Raw genomic sequence first — 27571 nt, 5'->3', positions numbered from 1 at the left:
CTCACAAAGCAACATGGCCACGTAAACAAATCCGCAGTTGCGATGATGTCACGTGAAAGTCCTTTATAGCCGCAACGCATTCTATAAATCTGAGTCCAACGTGTGCTGTCTCCACTACTTCTATACTGGATTTCTCATTAATACAACACTGAACATCACTGGAAAATGGAGCACGATGAAAGAAGCTCATGCTCGGTGTTAAATGCAAAACCCTGACTGTCAAACCTTATTTTGGTGGTTGTTGATTTTTTTTTCTCCTCCTATTAAACACCACTGTACCTGCACTAGCAACTCTTGGCTGTGACATCAATATGGGATACAGATACTAACTTCTCATGGAAATCACTGAATCAAGGAAGCATATTACAAATCTTTCAACACAATATAAATACATGTGCTGTATTTTGAGGTGACGTTCCCTTTAAGTTTGGTTTAAAATAGTATTTTGATATCATGATGAGACAAAAAAAAGCCACATTATATGTTTTTATTCTATATTTGGGCCCCACATACCACTGAATTGTAACTAAACACTGCTAATACCTTTTAAAAACTCATAATAAGGGCAGCACGGTGGTGTAGTGGTTAGCGCTGTCGCCTCACAGCAAGAAGGTCCAGGTTCGAGCCCCGTGGCCGGCGAGGGCCTTTCTGTGCGGAGTTTGCATGTTCTCCCCGTGTCCGCGTGGGTTTCCTCCGGGTGCTCCGGTTTCCCCCACAGTCCAAAGACATGCAGGTTAGGTTAATTGGTGACTCTAAATTGACCATAGGTGTGAATGTGAGTGTGAATGGTTGTCTGTGTCTATGTGTCAGCCCTGTGATGACCTGGCGACTTGTCCAGGGTGTACCCCGCCTTTCGCCCGTAGTCAGCTGGGATAGGCTCCAGCTTGCCTGCGACCCTGTAGAACAGGATAAAGCGGATAATGAGATGAACTCATAATAAGATGAGAATCTGGGAACATCAGATAAACCCAGAACAGATGAGCCTTTAGTTTTTTGCAAAATTTTAACACAACTTTAAGGAACTGAATTAAGTTCGTCCTGCTGTCTCCGTTTTGGATCACGCCGCAATCTTCTTCATCAAAATCAGCTTTGGTGATTGGTGCTTGAACAGTGTGGCAGCGGGGGCGTGGTCTAGCATCGGTCTGTGACAGGAGGGCGGAGTCGGGGAAGTTAAGTGGCAGAATCACTACACCTGTTGTTAATTGATGCGTTTGTGTGTCTTCCCAGTGACCGCGCCCTTCTTAAGGAGAGAGAGTGAGAGCAGAGGGACTCTCTCCACAACCAGACGGCTGATGTGTGTGCGTGTGTCTGAGTGTGTGTTTGCAACTGAAAAGTGCAAATAAAAGAGAGTTTTGTTAAAACAGTTCTGTCCTGCCATCCTTCTGTGCTCCACCCACCTACATGGACTGCTACAGTGGTGCCGAAATCCGGGACTTGAGCACAGAAGACAACAGCCCCATGGAGTCCTCCACCTTTGCCACCTGGTCGATGAGTCCCTCGGCGTCGCAGCTGTTGGCCCTCAACCACTGCCAGCAGGCGTCCCGGAGTTGCTGGCCAAACGCAAACGGCCGGCCGACTTCCTCCAAGCGCAGAGCGCGGAAACACTGATGTTGTTGCTCCGGGGTGCGTCCCACCCGCTGGAGGACGGCCCGGCGAAGGTCTGCGTAGGCCAGCCGGCGGTCGGCGGGGAGCTGTAGCGCGGCCAGCTGCGCCTCTCCCGTTAGCAGGGGGAGGAGGCGCGCCGCGCGCTGTTCCACCGGCCACCCCGAGGTCTCTGCTACCTGCTCAAAGAGCGTGAAGAATGCCTCGGGGTCGTCCTGCGGGCCCATCTTCGTGAGGGTGAGGGGGAAGGGCCCGCGGCGGTGGAGATGGTGGACCCCGCCGACGCGAGGAGGTGCCGGAACGCCCGACGATCTTCCTGTTGCGCCAGCACCAGGGCCTCGAACCATTGTTCTTGCTCCTTTCAGAGGGCAAGCAGCGCCTAGTGCTGGCTCTGTTGGGCCGTGGCGAGGGCGTGGATCAGGTCGGCGAGCTGGCGGAGAATCATCTGGCGGCTGTCCCGACGGCAGGACAGCAGACGACCTCTTCTCTTCTCTCTCTCCCCTCCTCCTGTGTCTTCTCCTCGCCCCATTCCCCCACCGCGGAGATGGGGGCCGGCGCCACCTCAGCCGGCTCGCCGCACCCGCAGTGCCCTTCCATGTCTCCCTTCTGTGTCTGTCTCTCCCCCCCCTCAGGTGAGTGAGCCCCAGAGCACTAGTGCAGAGAGGAAGCCCGGGCCGGTTTGCTGGCGCTGCGGGGAACCGGGCCACCTCCAACAGCAGTGCTCGATAATGGAGGTGGGCGCGGAGGTTCGGATCCACAACGCGCCAGGAGCCGCCCTCGATCGGGCCGGAGCGTATCGCATACCGGTGAGTATCCAAGGGGATACATATCAGGCGTTGGTGGATTCTGGCTGTAATCAGACCTCAATCCACCAAAACCTGGTGCAAGACGAGGCATTGGGGGGAGCACAATAGGTGAAGGTGTTGTGTGTGCACGGGGATGTTCACAACTACCCTTTAGTGTCGGTCCACATTATTTTCAGAGGGGAAAAATTTATAGTGAAGGCGGCGGTTAATCCTCGCCTTACCTACTCTTTAATTTTGGGGACTGATTGACCGGGATTTCGGGGTTTAATGACACACTTGGTCAAGAGTGGGTCCTGCCATTTGACAGGGGGAGGTCCCGGGGTCGCTTTGACGGGAGCAGCTGTCACAGAGCCGTCTACGTTATCTCCGCACCAGAGTGAGGAGCCGCCGGCTCCTCCTCTCTCTATTGGGGAATCCCTCGTGGATTTTCCATTAGAGCAATCGCGAGACGAGACTCTGCGGCATGCTTTTGACCAAGTGAGAGTAATCGATGGTCAAACGCTCCAGCCGAATGCCACCCCGTCCTTCCCCTACTTCGCGATTATGAAGGATAGATTATACCGAGTGACGCAGGACACTCAAACTAAAGAGCGAGTCACGCAGCTTTTAATTCCGAAGAGCCGCCGGGAATTGATATTCCCGGCGGCTCACTTTAATCCCATGGCTGGACACTTAGGGCAGGATAAAACACTAGCCCGAATAATGGCCCGATTCTATTGGCCGGGGATTCGCGGCGATGTCCGTAGGTGGTGTACGGCATGCCGCGAATGCCAGTTAGTAAATCCAGCGGCCATTCCAAAAGCGCCTTTGCGCCCTCTACCGTTAATCGAGACCCCGTTCGAAAGAATTGGGATGGATCTCGTTGGGCCATTAGATCGGTCAACACGAGGGTACCGCTTTATATTAGTTCTGGTGGACTATGCAACGCGATACCCGGAAGCAGTGCCTCTTCGCAATCTCTCAGCACGCAGTATTGCAGAGGCGCTCTTCCGCGTCATCTCCTGAGTTGGAATCCCGAAAGAGATTCTGACTGATCAAGGCACCTCGTTTATGTCACGAACACTGAATGAACTGTATGGGTTATTAGGTATTAAGCCAATCCGCACCAGCATGTATCACCCACAAACGGACGGCTTAGTGGAACGGTTTAATCACACCCTTAAAAACATAATTAAGAAATTTGTAAGTGAGGACGTGCGTAACTGGGATAAATGGCTCGAACCCTTGCTCTTTGCAGTGCGAGAGGTCCCCCAAGCCTCCACGGGGTTCTCCCCGTTTGAATTATTATATGGGCGTAAGCCGCGCGGCATTTTAGACGTGCTGCGAGAAAATTGGGAGGAGGGACCTTCACCAAGCAAAAATGAAATTCAATACGTTATTGACCTGCGCGCAAAACTCCACACACTCGCACAACTAACCCAGGAGAATTTGCGGCAGGCCCAAGAACGGCAAACCTGCCTGTACGACAAGGGTACGCACCTTAGAGAGTTTGCACCGGGAGAGAAAGTACTCGTACTGTTGCCCACATCGAGCTCTAAATTAGTCGCCAAGTGGCAAGGACCCTTTGAGGTCACACGGCGAGTCGGGGACGTCAACTATGAGGTGAAGCGAACGGACAGGGGTGGGGCGCTACAGATTTACCACCTCAACCTACTCAAACTCTGGAACAAGGAGGTCCCCGTGGCGTTGGTGCCGGTGGTTCCGGAGAAGGCGGAGCTGGGGCCGGAGGTTCAGAAAGGAACATTAGCATCACGTCCCTCTCCGGTCCCCTGTGGAGACCACCTCTCCCCGACCCAACTCACGGAGGTTGCCCAGTTGCAGACCGAGTTTTCGGACGTGTTCTCACCCCTGCCCGGCCGCACTAACCTCATAGAGCACCACATTGAGACGCCCCCAGGGGTGGTAGTGCGTAGCCGCCCTTACAGATTACCTGAACACAAGAAAAAGGTGGTTCGGGAAGAACTCGAGGCCATGCTCAAAATGGGCATCGTCGAGGAGTCCCACAGTGACTGCAGCAGCCCGGTGGTCTTGGTACCCAAGGCCGACGGGTCGGTCCGGTTCTGTGTGGACTATAGAAAAGTCAACGCGGTGTCTAAATTCGATGCGCACCCAATGCCTCGTATTGATGAGTTGCTTGATCGGCTAGGCACGGCTTGTTTTTACTCGACACTGGATTTAACAAAGGGTTATTGGCAGATCCCCTTGACTCCATTATACCATGAAAAAACGGCCTTTTCCACACCGTTCGGCTTACACCAATTCGTCACACTTCCTTTTGGGCTGTTTGGGGTGCCTGCTACGTTTCAGCGGCTGATGGACAGGGTCCTCCGCCCCCACGCCACCTATGCGGCCGTGTACTTAGATGATATCATTATTTATAGTAATGACTGGCCGCGGCACCTACAACACCTGAGGGCCATCCTTAGGTCGCTGAGGCGGGCGGGTCTCACGGCCAACCCGAAGAAGTGTGCGATTGGGCGGGTGGAAGTACGGTATCTGGGCTTCCACTTGGGCAACGGGCAGGTGCGTCCCCAAATTAACAAGACTGCAGCGATTGCGGCCTGCCCGAGGCCCAAGACCAAAAAGGGGGTGAGACAGTTCCTGGGGCTGGCTGGCTATTATCGTAGGTTTATACCTAATTATTCGGACGTCACCAGCCCGCTGACTGATCTGACTAAAAAGGGGGCACCAGATCCGGTCCAGTGGACGGAGCAATGCCAGCGGGCTTTTTCTAAGGTTAAGGCTGCACTGTGTGGGGGGCCACTTTTACACTCCCCTGACTTTTCTCTCCCCTTTATGTTGCAGACGGATGCGTCGGAGAGAGGGCTGGGGGCCGTTTTGTCCCAGCAGGTGGAGAGGGAGGATCGCCCCGTCTTGTACATTAGTCGCAAGCTGTCGGTGCGTGAGGGGCACTACAGTACCATCGAGAAGGAGTGCCTGGTGATCAAGTGGGCGGTCCTCGCCCTCCGGTACTACCTGCTGGGACGCCCTTTCACCCTCTGTTCGGACCACGCGCCCCTCCAGTGGCTCCACCACATGAAGGATGCCAATGAGCAGATCACCCGTTGGTATCTGGCACTCCAACCCTTTAACTTCAAGGTGATCCACAGGCTGGGGGCGCAAATGGTCGTGGCGGACTTCATCTCCCGTCGGGGGGGGGGGGGTCGCCTGTGGGCCGAACGGCTGCCCGGCCTGAGTCGGGCGGTGGGGGTATGTGGCAGCGGGGGCGTGGTCTAGCATCGGTCTGTGACAGGAGGGCGGAGTCGGGGAAGTTAAGTGGCAGAATCACTACACCTGTTGTTAATTGATGTGTTTGTGTGTCTTCCCAGTGACCGCGCCCTTCTTAAGGAGAGAGAGTGAGAGCAGAGGGACTCTCTCCACAACCAGACGGCTGATGTGTGTGCGTGTGTCTGAGTGTGTGTTTGCAACTGAAAAGTGCAAATAAAAGAGAGTTTTGTTAAAACAGTTCTGTCCTGCCATCCTTCTGTGCTCCACCCACCTACATGGACTGCTACAAACAGTTAAGAAGTAGTTCATCAAGTTCATTGTTCGCATGTATACCGGATATGTCTAATCAGGGATGAGAGTGGGTGGTCACCAAAAAAAGCAGAAAACAAGATGGCGCCCGAAGCCGGGGGTCTGGGAGGGATACCCCCCCAGAAAAATTTTGAAAAATAAGGTCTTACAAACCACTTTTCCTGCAATCTGAGCTGTAGTAGATTAAAAAATCTGTTGTCTTTTTTATATATTTACATGAAAATATGTTTCAAATCAATAGGAGTATTGTTTGAATTCAAAATAAAATCACATTCTACATTCAAGGGTATGGATATAATTTATGATCAACAAAAATGACAAACTAAATTCACATTAAATGCAAGTTTTATTAATTATCAAAATGTTCATATATGTGACCCCTCACCGAATCCAGGGACACATGTCGGCCGAAACGAATCCGAGATAATCGCAAAAGAAGCATTTTTTTTCAAATTTGTGATTTGTTTTTTTCCATCATGTGCAAGTTGAGATCTTGAAGAATGCAATCAGTATTTCAGATAATAGATTGTTTTGTTGGAAAAGCATACATTTTTTGTTGCAAATTGTCTCGTTTTTGTCAGGACTGTAGCCTGCTGGGGGGTGTGGGTAAATTACCATATGGGCCATTCACATGATGATTTAAGTCATTTGTTTTTTTTTTCCGCGAATCAGCTGTATGATCCGAGCTGAGCGCATGGCTACTTAACTGCATACAGGCATGTGGTTTCACTATGGAATGAGTTACTAAACAGCGCGCAGAGGAGCCCCGCGAAGCAAACAGACACACGGTATTTACATCGGAGATAACCATTTCTAGCAAAAAAAACCGCAACCTCGTTTTCCAGATTGAATGGAATACTTGAATGATCGGATGATACACAGACCGTTCTAGGATTACATTCCATCGGAGGCATTGGTGTGTGCAAGGCGCCGTTTCTCTTTCTGATGGGGTAAGTTTATTAATCTAAGGCTGTGTGGCTATTTTTGCATGTAACGGAGAGTGTTGTGGTTTGGTTAAGCCTAGGTCACAACCGCACGTACGATTTTTTGGCCGTGCGATTTTTGACGTTTCCCCAAATCGCTGAGGGTTTTTTTTTTGCTCACGGAGAAAGACGCGCGTTGGCCGTAAGTTTGTCTTGCAACCTGAAAAAAACGTAAGCGCCCGTAGAGTTTGTTTGACATGACAAAGAACCTCTGCGGCCGGTCTGCGGCTCGAAAATCAGCACATCACACGCGCGCTCTCGTGCTTTTCACACACGCGCTCTCGTGCGTTTCATGCACGCTCTCTGTGCGTTTCTTGCGTTTTTTGCGTGTAGACCGGCTGTCGGAGCACGTACTGTACGGCCGGTTGTGACCGAGGCTTTACATGAAACTAGTGTTGTGTTAGTTGTGTCTTCATCGTGCTATCTTTCTTTCTTACGGTGTGAGTAATTTTTCAACCACAAAACGTTAAAGTATACTTTAGGACTTATTTTTGTACTTCATAATTGTGTTGGGCATACTTTGCATGGAAGGAAAATTGACGTGGTGATCTTTGTTTACATGAAAGTAGTACCGTGCTAGCTAGTAGGGGGTAGGGCTTTCCTTAATGTCATGCAAATGAGCACCATTATGTGCCCGCCCTACACCCAGAGTAGCTGAGATGGAAAACTTTGAGGGCGATTTTCTCCCTTTTCTGTTTTAAGAAGTATACACTTTCAAAAGGCCACACATTCTTCAAATATTGTCAGATCTCCACATGGAAGGCATCATTGGAAAGCTTAGAAACTGTACTTTCTGAATCTGTCAATAACTCAAAATGCCCCCGGGCAGACATGTGTCCCTGGATTCTGTGATCTGCCACATATTAAATAAAATTTCTTAGGGAGAAAAGGTCAGTCACCCTATGTCCTCATTAGTTGCATATGATTTCAAAAAGTCTTTTGAAATATTTAAGTTTTCAAAACTGTCAGCATTAATTCAGATTTACTGACCATCATATACATGTTCAATGTATTAAATCAAACGAATGCTAAGTTTATGGGATAATGTCTATGTACACTTTATACAATTATTTATAGTTCACAGTCACTTCTCATTTTCATTTAATCATTTCGATGACTTCTTCAGCCTTTTGGCCAAAGACAAAAGCTTGTCAGTCCTCTCTCTGTTTTTTATACCAGCATCGATTTCACGTACCTTCGCTTCGTCTCGCTTGTCAATTGTATTCGGCATTTTGAGTAAAAAAGCCGATACGAAAGAGAAACGTATTTTTGAAGCGCAGCGACGATGAACATATGCAAGTTTCGATAAAATAAAACGATGCGGGTACTTTTGTAAGAACTGTTATGATTGGCTTTTGTTCTCTCCCACACTCTTGTAACAACTGTTATGATTGGCTATCATGCTCTCGCCAGCGACGTTTTGGCCAATTACATTGTAGATAACACGTATTCTACCGCGAGACTTAGCGAGACTAAAGATGGCGAAAATGTAAACATGTAACATCGTCGTATGCTTGAGTATCACGAAGGAACATACCCCAACCCCCCTCAATGAAAAAAAACATCTCAACGGATGTGGCATAATATCGATTTTCGCTCAGAAAAAGCGGAAATCCGCCGAAAAGCGGAAAACTCTCATCCCTGTCTAATAAATTGCCTTTACACTTTGAGCAAGGAGAGAGGCTAAGACAGGGGCGTCACTAGGCCTTTTTTACTGGGGCACGTGCCCCAGTAAAAATCAGCTGTGCCCCAGTAAGAAAATGTTGAAAGATTTTTGGAACAAACTAGTTTCTTTGGCAGATCATTTATCTACTGTAAGTTGTAGGACAGAGTGTGTTTCAAACTTCTATCGCCTCTTCTTTCTAACTAATTTTCTGATTGGTCTTGGAGATTCTCACTGTAAACATAGCGTGCGTGCGGCATGCCACGAGTCCATTTAGCCTACTGGAGAGATGAGTCTACTCTTTGGATGAGTCAGAGAACGGGCTCTGGATGAGTTAAGGTAGCGTGAAGTTTTTGCAACAAAACTAAGCAAACCATATTCTAACAAACCCATTAAACTACATCGAATTAAACGATATTAAATTACTTTTCCAGATGGATATCAGACAATTCTTCTCATGAAGCAGAGACAGGGAAACAGTGACAGATGAGGAGGAGGGTCAGAGAGGTAAGATTAAGGTTGTAGGCTATGTGCTAGTCAGTCATAACTAACCAGCTAAGTTCATGAATCGTGAGAGTTGAGGTTGCATAATAGAAAACTTGAATCAAATACATAACAAAATTAGTTAGGTTATTCAGCTGTTTAGCTGCTCCATGAAATGTTTGGCAGGTTTACTGCATATGAAAGACAATAGAGTATATTTAAATAAACACCTTAATGCATTCTTGAACAGACTCTCCCTTTTTAACTTTACCAGTAGATGTATAGAGAGCGTGCACGTGACGTCACGAGGTCACGTGATATTTGTTTATCTGCCATCTTGGATGGCATGGCCGCGCATAGAACTTAGACGAACCCGTTCTAATTATCAAGTGTGTGGGAGTAGATCTTTCGAGAATGGTTATATCTTGTTCAGCATTTGGTTGTACCAATAGACAGGGCCAAAAGGAGGGCCTGTCATTTTATAGATTCCCCGCAGACGAGGAGAGACGCGCAAAATGGGTGTCCGCTGTGCGAAGAGAAAACTGGTACCCCAGTTCTACCAGCCGAATTTGTAGTGAACACTTCATATCAGGTAGGTGTAATCTTCTAATACATTTATATCTGATACTGAATAATAATTCTGCACAGATAAAGATAGTGGTGATTTGTGATATTTTTTTTCCAGACAAAAACGTACATATTTACAACCCTGTCATTATCTGGAACTGAGTTTAGATTTCGAACATTCTTACGATAAAACGTCCTGTATAGTCTCTTTATGATAAACGTCTTAATGCCACTTACCCGTGAGGTTATCAAGTAGACATTCTTCTTCGGAACCTTCCAGAGGTATAGTTGGGATACCCATCCCGCAATAAAATATTTATAAGCTTCCAGGCTCTTGTAAGCTTTGAGGGCTTTGCCAGTGTAACACGATTAACGAGAAAACTGTAAATGTCGTGGTAGGCCAGATCGGGCAAATCGCCGGCACCGCAGCTCCGAATTTCCCTGAACAAGGATTGCGGCAAGTTGTACGGATCTGCAATCCCCAACCTGGAACACTTTTCCACGTAACGCTGCCTCACGTCACCTTCAAGATGCTGAACAAACTTAGACAAGTTATCGCGCGATGTAGATGGGGTATTTTCCGAATTTTCTTGGGGATTACTCCCTGGATCCATTACGCTCGCGCAAGGTAAACAATCCTGAAGCCGTCCAATATGGCGGAGTAAACACGAACGGGTCACGTGACTGCACATCCTCTATACCAGGAATGTTAAGGTGCATTGTGTGTGTGGGGGAAGGGGGGCATTGTGTGTGTGTGTGTCGGGGGGGCAGTGCCCCAGTAAAGCTTAATTCCTAGTGACGCCCTAGCCTGGGAAATCCCATGCTGCTTTGCACAATCGTTCCGATCTGAAAAGACAGCATGGAAACTATGGTCTAAAGGCTCGCCTGAGTTAGGGAGCCAATCAGAGAGTGGGGAGGGGTGGAAAGACGGTGACGCGTACTACTCGACAAACGGAAGCTTGTAGTTTATTTGGGACTGTTTACGGATCACATTTAACATGGCGGCGAGCGATACGAACCAAACTTTCGATCAAGCTTTGTCTTGCACAAACGGCAGTAATCGTTCGGTGCCATTGTTTTCCTATTTTTGTTTTGCCTTCTCTTTCTCTTTCCTTCTCTTCTTCGCCTCTTCGTCGCTCTAACTACGTCACTGGGTACAACTGCCATGATTGGCCATGGGCTACGTATACGCCAAATGATAGACATTCGTAACGTCCAATAAACGGCCGTTGACAAACCACACCTCCCCTATGAGAAATTCAATAGGCGGATTCCAGACCATTTCACTTGTGATATGGTCTGGTGTTAACCAGACTAGTGACGCCCCTGGGCTAAGAACAATTAGTCTGGCTAACGCGACTTCAAAGCTCTGCGAGCATTTGGTCTGGCAAAGATATTAAGCCCAACCGGTTCCCAAAGCGCGTGGTTGACCCGCCTCCCTGAAATGCCTCAGTTTGCTACTGGTCGAAGCCAGAAAAGGCTGTGACGAAGCTTAAACCAATCACATCACTCTTTCCTCTGACGTATGTGACGCGACGGAAACTGCTTGAGTAACAGGAAGAAGATAAATACCTCCAGGGCTGCTCTTTGCTCCGTTTTCAATGAGAACTTCCCGTTGAATGCTTTCAATACAGCATCTACCGCTGTGTCAAAGGCTTGCCGCTGCTCCATGTTCGTAATGTTTCTAGTGAATGAAGCGCTTCCGGCATAGATTCCGTAAACAATCTATGGCTTCCGGTCGCAGTTCTACTACGTCACTGCCTTGAACACGCCTCTACCCAGGGCCGTTGGAGATGCTCAAAGTTGAGTGGCTCCCGATTTTTCGGGAGCTTGGAAGAGCTGGAGATAGCTTACCTTGCCAGACTAAGTTCGCAACAGGCCCCCGTGTTGCGTCACACTTAGGATGGGCGGGCCCAGGCTAAAGAACAATGTTCATGTGCCCAAACCTTACACATCTCAGAGTGTGTGTGTGTGTGTACCTTCTCTATGTTATGCTGGTGCTTCTGAAGGCGCTCCAGATCAGTGGGAATCACCACTTTGATGAACTTCTGGATGGGCGCTTCCAGTCGCCGCAGCGTCAGCTTGCCCTCCTCATCCGCCATACTTCAACCTCTCCGAAAGGTCACGGGTTCAACCATACGCTCATCCTATATGTGCCATAGGACTCTTGAGGACTGACACTCTGCAAGAGAGAAATGAAAGCTCAACAGCTTGACAATGAAATGATCAGGGTTGAGCAAAAGAATAAGAATGATATGGAGCAAAATGTTAGACACTGCATTCTTGAGTCTGTAATGCAATACTGGCTGGTCATGTTTCCAGAAAACTATAAACTTATATTTCTGTCATTTGTCCTTTAATTGAACAATGCATGCTTTCGTTTATTTGCTTTCAGTTTCTCTTCCAAATGCATTTTTGTGGCCTAGCTATTTTTGTTGTGTTTAAACTAACTTTTACTTTGAGATAAATTACTCAATAATGCATGCATAACGCTATTAAATATCTCAAAGAATATAAAAAACACACTTTTATAGCATCTAGGGGGGAAAATAGCTCAGCTATTATTTAAAAAGAGTTGACCAGAGACGGTTTCTTTCACAAAGGCTGAGTCCTAAATACCGACACACCTGACGTAGTACACTAGATAGGGCGGACGATTCATTATGTTATATCCTGTACAAAGCGCACTTATATAGGGAACATGGAGCCGTTTAGGATGCACACACTAAGTCACGCTAGCTAGTTCTAAAGCTCAGAGCTTCATATCATAATTAATAGCCAAAAACATTCATTCGCTCGTTGACAGCTCCTCAACATAAAACTGAAATACTTTTCCTCACCTAAAAACCCTTTTCGGTGCATAAACCTTTAAAGCTGATTATGTTTTTGCTCCTCGTCAAAAACTTTGTTTGTATACGTTTTTCCTTGTTCCTTGTGCATCACTAAAATCTGTCCGACGTAGAAACAAATCTCAAAGTGGAACTAAAGAAAGCGAGGCCTGTTGTGTTGGGTTATTTTGTTGTTGTTTTTAGACCTATATATGTATTGTGTAAATATTTTATATTTTAATTCTTTGCTAAGTTCTTCTATGTTAACTGTTCAATCACTTTAGAATTTATTAAAATGTTTAATAATGTACATAAATATTTAAAAAAATGTGTAATAATTAGGGATGGATCAATACTGATATTGGTATCAGGGATGGATCCGATACTATGATCGATTACTTGTACTCCTACTCACAAAAATGCTCCAATCTCGCTCCAACATCCAATACTGATACTATGTGATGTAATAATACTAAGTCGTTGATGTAAGCACAAAGGTATTCGCAAGTTTGGAGTAGGGAAGCGAAAGTACACAGCTGTCAGTTCAGTTGTGCGAGCACTGAGCACTGTGATATGCAAGCTTCTATGCCTGCAAGCTTCCTGCACGCTTCCTTGCAAGTCAAGCTGCAATTCACAGCACCTTCAGAATCAGAATCAAGTTTATCCAAGTACGTTCTCACGTACAAGGAATTTGCTTTGGTGATTGGTGCTTGAACAGTTAAGATAGAAGAATTTAGCAAAAACGAAAGCATCTATATACACAGAATAAAAAATAAGAAGAATATAAAATATACACATTTGAAAAGTGGACATATTTAAGGGGTACGTGCATGAGTTGTTGAAGTCCAAGCTGTACAGTATGTCCCGGGATATGCAAAAATAGGTCACATGATGAAGATGGAGAAGCGACATGATATGAATGAGTAAGAGGAGGAGAATATGTGCAGTGGGTTAAATAAATAGCCAAGTTGTGCAGTGTGTGCCGGAATGACCTTGCGCTCATTTTAAATACCACGCTCAGACTGGCCTCTCTTGTACTGTCAAATATACACCGTCAAATAAACACCATTAAAACTTAAACATAAAACTCAGCATGATGAGTTCGTTGCTAGCAGCTCACAGTAGCAACCAACCAATAAACTGTTCAGTCACATCTATGATTGCTTAATACTAAGTAGGTTACACCATCCATCCATCCATCCATCCATCCATCCATTATCTATACCGCTTATCCATCAGGGTCTCTGGATCCAATCCCAGCTGACTTCAGACAAGAGGCAGGGTATGGACCCTTTTCACGTGACGTCACGACAAACGTGGCCGCCATTTTGGACATGTACTACCAGTAGTTTACCACAGCCAGCATTGAGGAACGGCAGCAAAGAAAGTGTTTATTTTCAGCAAGACTTCCATCATGCCACTATATGATGGAACACAACCAGGGCAGGTTGCCTGTCTATCGCAGGGCTAACACAGAAAAGAACCATTCACATACATACCTATAGGCAATTCAGAGTAGCCGGTTGACCTAATCTGCATGTCTTTGGACTGTAAGAGGAACCCAGAGTGTCAGGAGGAAACCCACACATGCATGAGGAGAACATGCAAACTCCACCCAGAAAGGCCCTGGTTGACAGCAAGGTTTGAACCCAGAACCTTCTTGCTGTGAGTTGACAGTGTTAACTACTGCATCACCATGTCACCAAGTAGGTCACTCATTCAGTGTTAATTTTGTCAATGAAAATTTTGACCATAAGTGTTCGTTGGCGATCTCTTATTTCATGACTAAATTGTAACGATAACATAAATGAAAAAAAGATTGACAAAGAAAATACAGTGAAATCACCGTATTGCTCTGTTCCTTTTGTGTTGGCGAGTAAAGACAAGACAAAATAGCTGGCAGACAATCTAGTTAGGCTTTCATTTTTATATGATATATAAAAAAGTACATGTACAGTAGTGCTTGAAAGTTTGTGAACTCTTTAGAATTTTCTATATTTCTGCATAAATATGACCAAAAACATCATCAGATTTTCACACAAGTCCTAAAAGTAGATAAAGAGAATCCAGTTAAGCAAATGAGACAAAAATATTATACTTGGTAATTTATTTATTGAGGAAAATGATCCAATATTACATATCTGTCAGTGGCAAAAGTATGCGAACCTCTAGGATTAGCAGTTAATTTGAAGGTGAAATTAGAGTCAGGTGTTTTCAATCAATGGGATGACAATCAGGTGTGAGTGGGCACCCTGTTTTATTTAAAGAACAGGGATCTATCAAAGGCTGATCTTCACAACACGTTTGTGGAAGTGTATCATGGCACGAACAAAGGAGGACCTCAGAAAAAGCGTTGTTGATGCTCATCAGGCTGGAAACGGTTACAAAACCATCTCTAAAGAGTTTGGACTCCACCAATCCACAGTCAGACAGATTGTGTACAAATGGAGGAAATTCAAAACCATTGTTACCCTCCCCAGGAGTGGTCGACCAACAAAGATCGCTCCAAGAGCAAGGCCTGTAATAGTCGGCGAGGTCACAAAGGACCCCAGGGTAACTTCTAAGCAACTGAAGGCCTCTCTCACATTAGCTAATGTTAATGTTCATGAGTCCACCATCAGGAGAACACTGAACAACAATGGTGTGCATGGCAGGGTTGCAAGGAGAAAGCCACTGCTCTCCAAAAAGAACATTGCTACTCGTCTGCAGTTTGCTAAAGATCATGTGGACAAGCCAGAAGGCTATTGGAAAAATGCTTTGTGGATGGATGAGACCAAAATACTGTGAGTTGGCCTAGTGGTTAGCGTGTCCGCCTCTCGATCATGAGTTCTATTCATGGTCGGGTTATACTGAAGACCATCATAAAAATGGTGCTGTCTTGGCAAGGCATGTTTCAATACAGATGCGAGTGGGGAGTCAAACTCTCATGGTTACCAGAGAACCAACCCCCCACTGTAACCCTCTCTATGTGAGAGGCTGAGGGCTATGGAGATCGGTGCTGCCGCATGGAAAGGGACTTTTTTTTAGACCAAAATAGAACTTTTTGGTTTAAATGAGAAGCGTTATGTTTGGAGAAAGGAAAACACTGCATTCCAGCATAAGAACCTTATCCCATCTCTGAAACATGGTGGTGGTAGTATCATGGTTTGGGCCTGTTTTGCTGCATCTGGGCCTGGACGGCTTGCCATCACTGATGGAACAATAAATTCTGAATTATACCAGCGAATTCTAAAGGAAAATGTCAGAACATCTGTCCATGAACTGAATCCCAAGAGAAGGTGGGTCATGCAGCAAGACAACGACCCTAAGCACACAAGTCGTTGTACCAAAGAATGGTTAAAGAAGAATAAAGTTAATGTTTTGGAATGGCCAAGTTAAAGTCCTGACCTTAATCCAATCGAAATGTTATGGAAGGACCTGAAGCGAGCAGTTCATGTGAGGAAACCCACCAACATCCCAGAATTGAAACTGTTCTGTATGGAGGAATGGGCTAAAATTCCTCCAAGCTGGTGTGCAGGACTGATCAACAGTTACCGGAAACGTTTAGTTGCAGTTATTGCTGCACAAGGGGGTCACACCAGATACTGAAAGCAAAGTTTCACATACTTTTGCTACTCAATGATATGCAATATTGGATCATTTTCCTCAATAAATAAATGACCAAGTATAATATTTTTGTCTCATTTGTTTAACTGGGTTCTCTTTATCTACTTTTAGGACTTGTGTGAAAATCTGATGATGTTTTGAGTCATATTTATGCAGAAATATAGAAAATTCTAAAGGGTTCACAAACTTTCAAGCACCACTGTAGTGACTCTCTGTCTATTTCCCTTGGCTACTTATGGTTACACCAAATAACCTTTCAAGCAATTTCACTGTTACAGATGAATTTCCAATGTGGGAATAAAATCATCTTTGGTTTGGTGGAATGTGATCAGGATAGCTGTCTTAAGTCAGTCTTTTTCTTATCTTGACGTTCCAATAAAATCAACCATGTTTAATATTTAATCTTTAGTCTTGTCTCATGCAAATAGTGACGTTGTAAGATCTCCAGTCTCTGCAAACTCATAGCTAATCGCTTGAAAAGTCGTTTGGCGTAAGGCCGACGTAACTGTGTGACTAATGACACATTGGCTTTTGATGTAAGAGGGAGTCAGACTTTAATCTTTCAAAAGTCTTTTAGAGTTTTTTAAGTCTTCGAGTGCATGGTCAGCATTGCTTGTACAAAGCGTGATGTGAAAAACTTTTCAGAGAACAAAATGTTCAAGCAAAAACACCTTTACAAATCAAATATCAACAGCTACAAAGTACATTTGGTTCAGTATAATTTCAGCCAGAAAACTGTTACTTCTAATCTGACTGTCTTATTTCCATTAATACAATACCCACATCCACGAACACTAACTGGAATGCACCATTACAATATCAGACAGGGGGATATTTTATACAAGCAAAACCTAAACTCTTAAATGCAACAGCAATAGGAGTAAGTATCAGGGCCAAACATTTATATAATGTTTAACAAATTACCAAATTAAAGGAAAAACCAAACCGATACTGAACACCATCACTCTCTCTAAAAAAAAAAAATCACTCGTACAGTACGATAAATCAGTAACGTTCTTACTAAACACATAGTTCAGTGTCTGCTCAAGGGAATTTTTACAGCAAGGAGAAATATCATTCAGCAAAATCTATAACAGTGTCATGAAACTGTAATGGTGAGAAAATGATTATGAAATTGTGTGGAAAATTATGACTAAAGCATTGACTAAAAATAAATTGAGTTCCACTGGCTAAATCTTGACCAAAACAAAACAAATGAAAAAAGACTAAAATGTGACTAAAACCAAATACAATTTTCAGTAAGTGACTAAAACTAAATTTAAAATTTGTACTGTGAATTTATTTTATGTTATTTTATTTTATTTTATTTATTTATTGATGTCCCAGCTTGTTAGGAAGCTGAGGTCAGAGCACAGGGTCCCTGGAGCTTACTTACTTACTTACGCCTTCTACCCCTCTTGGGGCATAGGCCACTGACAAAGGATCGCCAAGCATCTCAGTCTTGGGCTATCCGCTCCAGTTGGCTCTAGGTGTATCCCATTCTTTTGGTGTCAGCTTCAAGGTCTCGGTGCCACGTGCTTCTGGGCCGTCCTCTGTTCCTCTTGCCTTGGGGATTCCAGGTGAGCGCTTGTTTGGTGATGTTGGAGGCTGGCTTGCGGAGTGTGTAGCTGATCCACCTCCAGCACCATCTCAGGATCTCCTCTTCTGCAGAAAGCTGGTTAGTTCTCTGCCAGAGGTCCCTGGAGCAGAAAGAGTTAAAGGTAGACTGCCTTTCAGATTTTTCAAGTGTAGGTCATAAAAATAATTTTCCCTGACACCCATTATTTTTGTTTAGCGGACCAAAAGCTACTGAAATGGAATAACAGACTTCCAGTTTTATTAGCTTTATTAAAATAGAACAATTAATGAATTTAGGGCCACATGGCCCTAAATTCTCCACTATTTTTTCCTGCTTCACCGTGACCCAATTCAAGACACTACATCACACATCACGTGCTGGGCTTTCTTTGTTCGTTCAAGACACTGTGGGATACAAATTTGAAATAGGAGAGGAAAATGGAGGACGTGAGTGTGCAAATGAAACGTGAAAGACCCACTACAGTAATGGAAAGCGAGAAGAAAAGACGTTATGTTGCGAAGGAAAGGAAACACAGGACCAAACTAATAAATATCAGCAGTCAACGAGCACCTCGGTGTGATCAGCTGTTCGTTTAGCGACAGAATGTTGTAACTGTCAGCACACAGTCAAGGTAAACTTGCGCATGCGGACACGGACTTCCTCGGTCTGCTTGACTGTGCAAAGCGAGCGATTTCATGCACATTATTTGCTCGAGAATCCCCTCAAATTAAATAACTTCCCAGCCACAGAATGGCCTGATATTTTGTGAGATATTACAGAAATAAAAATATATCACAATGACCAAATTTCAGCAGGAACTAAATTTCACCGATTTTATGAAATCAAAAGGCCGTCTCGCTTTAAGGACCTTGCTCAAGGGCCCAACAGAGGCAGTTTCCCTGTGCCTGAGTTGGAACCCACGACCATGAGTATTGATGCATACCAAAAAACATGGATTTGTACTCGATCCCTAGTAATAATGCTATAGCTTTTAAGAAAATGCACACTTACTATCCTTGTGAGGCCTTTTCACTGACATCATTTTTAATGAAGTTATTTAATACTATGCTTACATCTTCACTTAATCTCAGTAACCCACTAGAAACATGTTGACTCTTAGTTTTTCTTAATAAAACCACCAGTTTTTGTTTTGTGAGATATGTGTACCTGAAATGATCAGATATTCTGATTGTTGTGAGGACATCTGATTCCCATGAAGATAGAAAAACATACACACACACACACACACACCTGCTCCACTCTCTGGGCCCTAGTGATCAGTGTTTCCGGCTTAAGAGAACACCAGCAGATTAACCACATGTGTGAAGTGAGCTTCAACCAAAGCCCGCTGTGTGCTTTCTATCGCCCTCACTCTCGGGCTCATGCACATTTTATTTCTGGTGCTCCCTAGGACTTCTTGAAAAGCTCTGGCACTATGGGTTTAGTTACTTGCACGCACACACACACACACACACGCTCACGCACACAAAAACACACATGAAAGAAGAGGGTCACACACAACTGCCAGTTTCAAAGAGACAACAAAAGCATCACCCACACAGCTAAGTTTCATAAACCTACACTGTACATAACTCGCAGTTTACAAACGGAGTGATCAGAAGTCTTTATGAGATTTCAGTTTATATTAAAACACTGTTGCATTTGTCGCACGTCAAGCCATAGAAACAGACCGCGCATACACTATACATACAGAAAAAAGTTTGGATACACCTTTTTAATCGATGTTTTTTCTTTATTTTTATGAATTAAAAGTCACTTCATGTCTTAAAGTAATGATGGATGTCGTTTCTCTTTACTTAGCTGAGTGGTTCGTGACATAATATGAATTACTACAGTTGTCGAATAGGGCTATTTACTGTATTTTTAAAAAATGATTCCACTAATTAACTTTTTTAACCCTTTTTTGTTTACCGCATAATTCCCTACATGTTCCATATGTTATTTCATAGTTTTGATGTCTTCAGTATTGTTCTAAACTGTAGAAAATAATCCAAATACAGAAAACCCTATGAATGAGTAGAGGGGTACAAACTTTTGACTGGTACTATACAGCGATTGATACTATTTGTATCTATATGATTCATCAGTCTAGTTTGTGGTGTACTCATCTTCCAAATCTAGACCTGACTGTGACCTTTAATATATTTCATTATTTAGTCATCTAATAATAATTTCGCTCCGACTCCAGACTCAGGTAATCAGATCATCATAAACTGTTAAATCAGGTCCTCGAGCTTTAATGTAGGCCATATAAACATGAAGAGAACAAAACATCCCGTCCAGAAAACAACAAAACAGAGAAAGAGCGAGAAACCGCGATAGAGCAAAAGAAGCAGTGGGAGGATGGAAAAACTGAAAGTGCCTGCGGCAGGAACGAAAAAAGTACTCTCAAGGCTGAAGACAAGCTGAAGATGTCAATCTCGACGAGTGCCACAAAAGTTATGGTTCCGTCTCTCACTTGTCCACCCCCATTTTCACCACCAATCTGCCCACTCACTCTCTTTTCTGACCCAGTGGGGGAGTCCCAGCATGCGATTGAGGAAGGGGGTGGAATGATAAACTTTTAATGAGGGATTACCATTACATTCCTGTTATCTTTATCGATGTTCTCACCTGCTCAACTGAAACTATTTAAGGATGAGATAAAATCTGAGAAATAACCTCACATCGCAGCAACATCACCACACAATCTGTATACATTACAACATTTATGACTCAGTTCAGAGATACTGTTGTAATGGTATTATCGTTTCTGCTTTAGCAACATTGTGTGGTTGGTAAGATGACTTAATGAAGTAGAAATCTTTTGCTGTGAACTTAGCTAGAATGGTGAATAAACAATATTTTGGCTATTGCTGTTTCAACTATATCAAGTACCTCTATCAAAGCCATAAAAATGCAAAAAAAAAAAAAAGGGTCTTGTTGAGCTAAAAATGTGAGCAATCTGTATGGATGGCACGGTGGTGTAGTGGTTAGCACTGTCGTCTCACAGCAAGAAGGTTCTGGGTTTGAGCCCAGCCTCCGATGAGGGCCTTTCTGTGTGGAGTTTGCATGTTCTCTTTGTGTCTGCATGGGTTTGCTCCGGTTTCCCCCAAAGACATGTGGTTCCGTTAACATGGGGCAGCCTTGGGCTGAAGTGCCCTTGAACAAGACATCTAACTCCCAACTGCTCCCTGGGTGTTGTAGTATAGCTGCCCACTGCTCTGGGTATGTCAGTGTGCCCATTGCTCACTTGTGTGTGTTCACTGCTTCAGATGGGTTAAATGCAAAGGACGAATTTCACTGTGCTTGAGTGTACATGTGGCACCCAAATTACCTGGGTTTTTTATTTTTCAGTCTTCAACTGTCCTGTGTCCATTATACCCTCAGATTCTTGTCAGATTCTTGGGCGTACTCATCCTGAGTACCGGCGTGCCGCAAGGCTGTGTGCTGAGCCCCCTCCTCTATGCACTTATCACCCATGACTGTCAACCCACCCACAAATCGAACATTATTGTTAAGTTTGCAGATGATACGACGGTCATTGGGCTTATATCTAATAATGATGAAGCTGCATACTGAGAGGAAGCTCAGAACCTGGCAGCATGGTGCGACACCAACAACCTGGTCTCGAACATCAAGAAGACCAAAGAAATCATTTAGGACTTCAAGGCCTCCAAAAAGACAGTACACAGCCCAGTAACCATCAGAGCAGAGACTGTGGAGAGGGTCTCCAGCTTCAAGTTTCTGGGAATGACCATCATAGAGGACCTCTCCTGGACTGATAACACCTCAGTGGTAGTAGGCAAAGCACAACAACGACTCTACTTTCTGAGGAGATTAAGGAGAGTCAACCTCCCCCAGAAGCTGCTGGTCAATTTCTATAGGTGACAAACTGTATGATCGCCTGGTAGAGCAGCCGCACCAAAACTGCCAGAAAAGCCCTACAGCGTGTTGTGAAAACACCACAGGACATCGTTGGCACTGAGTTGCCATCTCTGGATCTGCTATATGACGGCCCTATGAGGACAGTTGAGGGTTATACCTGTTAAAACTGTTAATATTATAGTCATGCTGTCTGTTGTTGCCCAAATGAGGATGGGTTCCCTTTTGAGTCTGGTTCCTCTCGAGGTTTCTTCCTCATGTCGTCTGAGGGAGTTTTTCCTTGCCACTGTCGCCACAGGCTTACTCATTGGGGATAGATTAGGGATAAAATTAGCTCATGTTTTAAGTCGTTCAAATTCTGTAAAGCTGCTTTGCAACAATGTTTATTGTTAAAAGCGCTATACAAATAAACTTGATTTGATTTTGATTTGATTTGCTATACTCAAGAAGGGGCAAAAATATTATAAAGGATATCACTCACCCCGCACATCACTTATTTAAGCTCCTCCCATCAGGCAGGTGCTTCAGATCTATACGCACATGTACCAACAGAGTTAAAAACAGTTTCCTTTCAACTGCAATAAACTTATTGAACTCTGATATCTCTACAGTCTGAGATAGGACATGTGCAATACATTGTTTTTCTATTCAATCCACAATCTGTACATATTGCTTGATTTCCATCTCATTTCTGTTAAGTGTATTCATATTCATTTTGTATATCCATCCATCCATCCATCCATCCATCCATCCATCCATCCATCCAGCCGCTTATCCTGTTCTACAGGGTCGCAGGAGCCTATCCCAGCTGACGATAGGTGAGAGGCGGGGTACACCCTGGACAAGTTGCCAGGTCATCACAGGGCTGACACAGAGACAAACAACCATTCACACTCACATTCACACCTACGGTCAATTTAGAGCCACCAATTAGCCTAAGGGTAGTATCTCACTGGGCTGCGACAGCCTGCGACTAGTTGGAGACACAACAATTGGGATAAAATATGCAAATTAGCGACAAATTTCACTTGGAATCACACTGAATTCATATTCGCATATTTTATCGCAGTTGTTGTGTCTCCAACTAGTCTCAGGCTGTCGCAGCCCAGTGAGATACACTCGCACTTCCTGTCTCACGGAAACTGACTTGAGAAGGGTTTGTGACGGCTTTGCGACACCAGCGACGCATTTGCGGTTATTTTGAGAGAAATTTTGTCGCACGAATTTTTTGAGCATGTTCAAAATTTCAGCGACGAAGGAGCGACACTTTGCGAGGAAATTGAGAAGCCCCGCGAATGTTTCAAGACACTTTTGAAACTCTCTCACGAATGACGTTCGCAATTTGTCGCAGCCCAGTGAGATACTGGCTTAGCCTGCATGTCTTTGGGGGAAACCAGATCACCCGGAGGAAACCCACGTAGACACAGGGAGAACATGCAACCTCCACACAGAAAGGCCCTCGCCAGCTGCTGGGCTCGAACCCAGAACCTTCTTTCTGTGAGGCAACAGTGCTAACCACTACACCACCGTGCCGCCCCTCGTTTTGTATATCTCATTCATCTCATCTCATTATCGCTAGCCGCTTTATCCTTCTACAGGGTCGCAGGCAAGCTGGAGCCTATCCCAGCTGACTACGGGCGAAAGGCGGGGTACACCCTGGACAAGTCGCCAGGTCATCACAGGGCTGACACATAGACACAGACAACCATTCACACTCACATTCACACCTACGGTCAATTTAGAGTCACCAGTTAACCTAACCTGCATGTCTTTGGACTGTGGGGGAAACCGGAGCACCCGGAGGAAACCCACGCGGACACGGGGAGAACATGCAAACTCCGCACAGAAAGGCCCTCGCCAGCTGCTGGGCTCGAACCCTCTTTCTGTGAGGCAACAGTGCTAACCACTACACCACCGTGCCGCCCCTCGTTTTGTATATATTATATTTATTTATTTATCATCTTTCTTAGCTCTCAGGCATTTGCTAAGTAATTTTTTTTGTCTTAATATTTTGCACCTTAACGTTTTGCACCTTTAGGACCAGCACAAAAGAAATTTCGTTGAGCCTTAACAATGACAATAAAGTGCTTGAATTTGAACTTCTTGTTGGCTGACAGCAGTGAAACCTGATGTGGCTTTCTGCTGTTGTAGCCCATCCAGCTCAAGGTTCGACGTGTTGTGTATGCTGAGATGCTTTTCTTCTCACTATGGTTGGAAAGAGTGAGTTACTATAGCCTTCCTGGCCATTCTCCTCAGATCTCTCTCACCAACAAGGTGCTTCAGCTTGCAGACCCTCCACACACAGGATGTTTTTTGGGTTTCACACAATACTGTGTAAACTCCAGAGACTGCTGTGTGGAAAAATCCCATGAGATCAGCAGATTCTGAAATACTCAAACCAGTCCATCTTGCACCAACAACCATGACACGATTAAAGTCACAGAAACCACATTCTTCCCCGATACTGATGTTTGATGTGAGCATTAACTGAAGCTCTTGACCTGTATCTGCATGATTTGTTTGTATTGTGCTGCTGCTACTTGATGGAATGATTAGATAACTGCATGAATGTAGTGCAGGTGTACAGGTGTTAGGATTACAGTGGAGGGTGAGTGCATGTATTATATGAGCATTTCGTAATGGTTTTGGGATGATGATGGTGTGTGTGTGTGTGTGTGTGTGTGTGTGTGTGTACATGTTTGGAGCATTTAGTGGGGAGGCTCATTCTTGTGTTAAAGCTCTGCTGTCACTCGTCACAGCATGAGTCCAGCCCTGCTGATCCCCCTCAACAAACTCACTAACAGCTGATCAATATTACATGAGCCGCTCAGTGCACGCACACACACTGTGTGTGTGTGTGTGTGTGTGTGTGTGCGCTCATTAGCCCCTCCTCTCTTGCTCTAATAGAAGGCTGTAATGAAGACTCCAGGGGGATCTGCTACCTGTCACTCCGCATCGATCTGCCTGTTCCCTGACTGACAGCTTTACCAAGCCGCCCTCCACCTGCCTCTGTCTGTATGACTCCTGAAGGCTTCAAATCATAATATATTGGGAGATTATAATATATAGTTGCGTGTTAAAGAAACAAAGAAATTACAGCGCAGGAATAGTTAGGATCCAAAATAAATACTCCTTATTTTTGATCCTTTAATTCAACATTTCCTGTGTCCAAAATCGCTCACTTGTTCACTCCTACCGACTCCCTATATAGGGAATTACTATATAGAGGACTATATAGTGAGCTCATTCATCTCATCTCATTATCTGTAGCTGCTTTATCCTGTTCTACAGGGTCGCAGGCAAGCTGGAGCCTATCCCAGCTGACTACGGGCGAAAGGGGGGGTACACCCTGGACAAGTCACCAGGTCATCACAGGGCTGACACATAGACACAGACAACCATTCACACTCACGTTCAATTTAGAGTCACCAGTTAACCTAACCTGCATGTCTTTGGACTGTGGGGGAAACCGGAGCACCCGGAGGAAACCCACGCGGACAACATGCAAACTCCGCACAGAAAGGCTCTCGCCAGCCACGGGGCTCAAACCCAGACCTTCTTGCTGTGAGGTGACAGTGCTAACCACTACACCACCATGCCACCAGTGAGCTCATTGATGAACTAAAATACATAAATAAAAAACACTTTCGGACACTAGTCCGTCGCGCTGGTATTTACGTCATTACTGTCGCACAATTAAAACGTGCCAGATCAGTCGGCTGGTGGGTTTTCAAAATAATAAATACGTGCATGTGTTTTTGTGATAAATCCATATTATACTGAGCGTATTTCCCACATTAATCAATACCTGCATCTTTCAGGGTTTTTTTAAATCAAGGCTGAATACTTTGTCCTTTTATTAAATCAAATTTGAGACTTTTAATTTGATTTCTTTCAGCGCGACCACAATGCATGATGGGATATATTGCTTTGGTTAGTGACCATCGTTGTACACTACTTTTCGTGATGTATTATGGGATACTTTGAGTGCACTATATAGGGTGTAAATAATCCTCACTAAAGTTTCGGACAGCGCTACAAAATGGCGTCCCCACTACATAGTGCCCTATATAGTGAGTAGGGAGCGATTTTGGACACAGGGATTGTGTCCAGTAATAATTTTCAGCTGTTTCTGAGAGGACTATACCTTTGGTATGGTGGTGTGATTTCTTATTATATAACCCTCAGCCCATGACTGATGTAAGCACTAAAATCTATCAAAAAACTTTAGTTGTGCTGCCTGTTTTATCTTTGAATCAATGTTATTGTTAGTTCCCATTGCCCTGCTCAGCAGCAGCTAAACACAGAGTCACGATACTCCAGACACAGAAACCCAACATTGTCTTGACTAATCTTATAACAGACTTGTGGCAACACGTCTGTTGACCGAGACCACTTTTTGAAGGTCTCGGTCTAGTCTCGGAATCAACCGGATTTTTACTCGGTCTTCTCTCGGTCTCAGACATATAGGACTCTGGATTTTATTTCAAGACTGTTTGTTTACACTGATTGAAAATGTCCAATAAGTTGATTGTCAGTGTACTTTGAGAAAAGGTTAAAACCATTGCTGGTGCTGTTGCACTTGGTTCCAGTTTAAATCAATTGTATTTAAAACCCTGTAATTCTGTCCAATGAAAAACTCCAGAGCCATTTATAGTTTGGACGTTTGTCCAAGAGAAACACCATATTTGACTTTTTTTCCTTTGTATTTACTTTTTCATCAATGGTTTTTGTATTACTTTACTACTTTCCTGAACTTATTAATGACAATTGCCTTGATATATTCCATTAAACATTTCTGTTTATATTTTGTATAGTAATAGAATATTTTCCGCTTATACTGTATGTAACTAATCACGATTGCTATAAACCAGTGTTTTGTTTTTTTAAAATTTCCTTACACTTAGCTTTAAATACACCATCACTACGGATATCAATATTACGGAATTCCATTAGGTCGATCAGGAATTCATCATTAAACTGCACCCTAATACCACCATGATGAACCACCAGAGGCCTGTAGGACCATGATCGGAACTAGTGTTGTAGTACTTGAGACCAGTCTCAGACCACTTTTCGAAGGTCTCGGTCTAGTCTCGGAATCAACCGGATTTTTACTCGGTCTTATCTCGGTCTCAGACATATAGGACTCTGGATTTTATTTCAAGACTAGTCAAGACCACAACTGTGAGGATTTCACTAAATTGCCTGTGCATTGTCTGATTTATTTCTTCACATTGTTATTGTGATTGGATGTAAAATTTCCTGCTTCAAATGCAACCCATAACATGACTCATTGCTAATTTGAAATTTTCTTCCTGTTAACGGCTGTCACCTCTCCCCTACCACCCTTCATACACACTGGTCTGGTCCTGGTCTTGACTCAATCTCGCCCTGCTTTGGTCTTGGTCTTGGTTTTGACTTGATCTCAACCTCTCAAAGTCTTGGTCTTGTCTTGGTCTCGATACACTTTGGTCTTGGTCATGACTTGGTTTTGGTTTACGTGGTCTTGACTACAACACTAATAAGAACCTATATGTAAAACACAAAATGTTATTAATAACCATTACAAATTATTGCACGACCACCAGGAATCAACAGAACATTGCAAATATTCAGTAATTCCAGCAATTCAATTCAATACAATTTGTACAAATAACAATAGGCATTGCAAAATTTTTAAAAAGCTGCTGTTTAAGGAATCCTCATATAGATCTAGATCCTTAACGAGGAAGTCAGTGTAGGAGAAAAACAACGTGACGAAGAAACCTTGTGAGAAACCAGACCCAAAAGAGAACCCATCCGCTTCTCGGTGACACTGGATAACAGGATTTTAATCATTATTCAGTCACTGTTGTACTTGAATTTTTTAAACACACAGGAGCTACTGGCCAGCTCAGACTTATATGATATCTGATGACTTCCTCACTCTCATAATTACATGTATTTCACACTACTTTTACTATAGTTCCATAGGAATTCCTAGTATTTATATGAGGTTAGATGGATAACTGAATAAAATGCTGTGGGTT

At 44.3% G+C, this 27571-nt stretch overlaps 1 protein-coding gene across 2 annotated transcripts in view; it reads right to left on the bottom strand.

The window, feature by feature from the left end:
* The window catches only part of stx17 (syntaxin 17), a 43034-nt gene extending 30453 nt beyond the window's left edge, over nt 1-12581 (bottom strand). Inside the window, exons 1-2 of one of the 2 annotated variants that reach the window (XM_060900926.1) lie at nt 12482-12581; nt 11621-11823 (exon numbers count right to left, since the gene is read on the bottom strand). In XM_060900926.1, coding sequence (XP_060756909.1) covers nt 11621-11743 — 123 coding nt within the window. In that variant the 5' untranslated portion in view covers nt 11744-11823; nt 12482-12581. Of the gene's footprint in view, nt 1-11620; nt 11824-12167; nt 12239-12481 lie in introns of those variants that run through there. The other variant, XM_060900927.1, reaches the window with a different exon arrangement.
* Nucleotides 12582-27571: the final 14990 nt, after the last annotated feature.

This window comes from Neoarius graeffei, chromosome 19 (assembly GCF_027579695.1).
Source record: "Neoarius graeffei isolate fNeoGra1 chromosome 19, fNeoGra1.pri, whole genome shotgun sequence".
Classification (NCBI taxonomy): Eukaryota; Metazoa; Chordata; class Actinopteri; order Siluriformes; family Ariidae; genus Neoarius; species Neoarius graeffei.
This window is presented reverse-complemented; position numbering and strand designations above follow the sequence as displayed.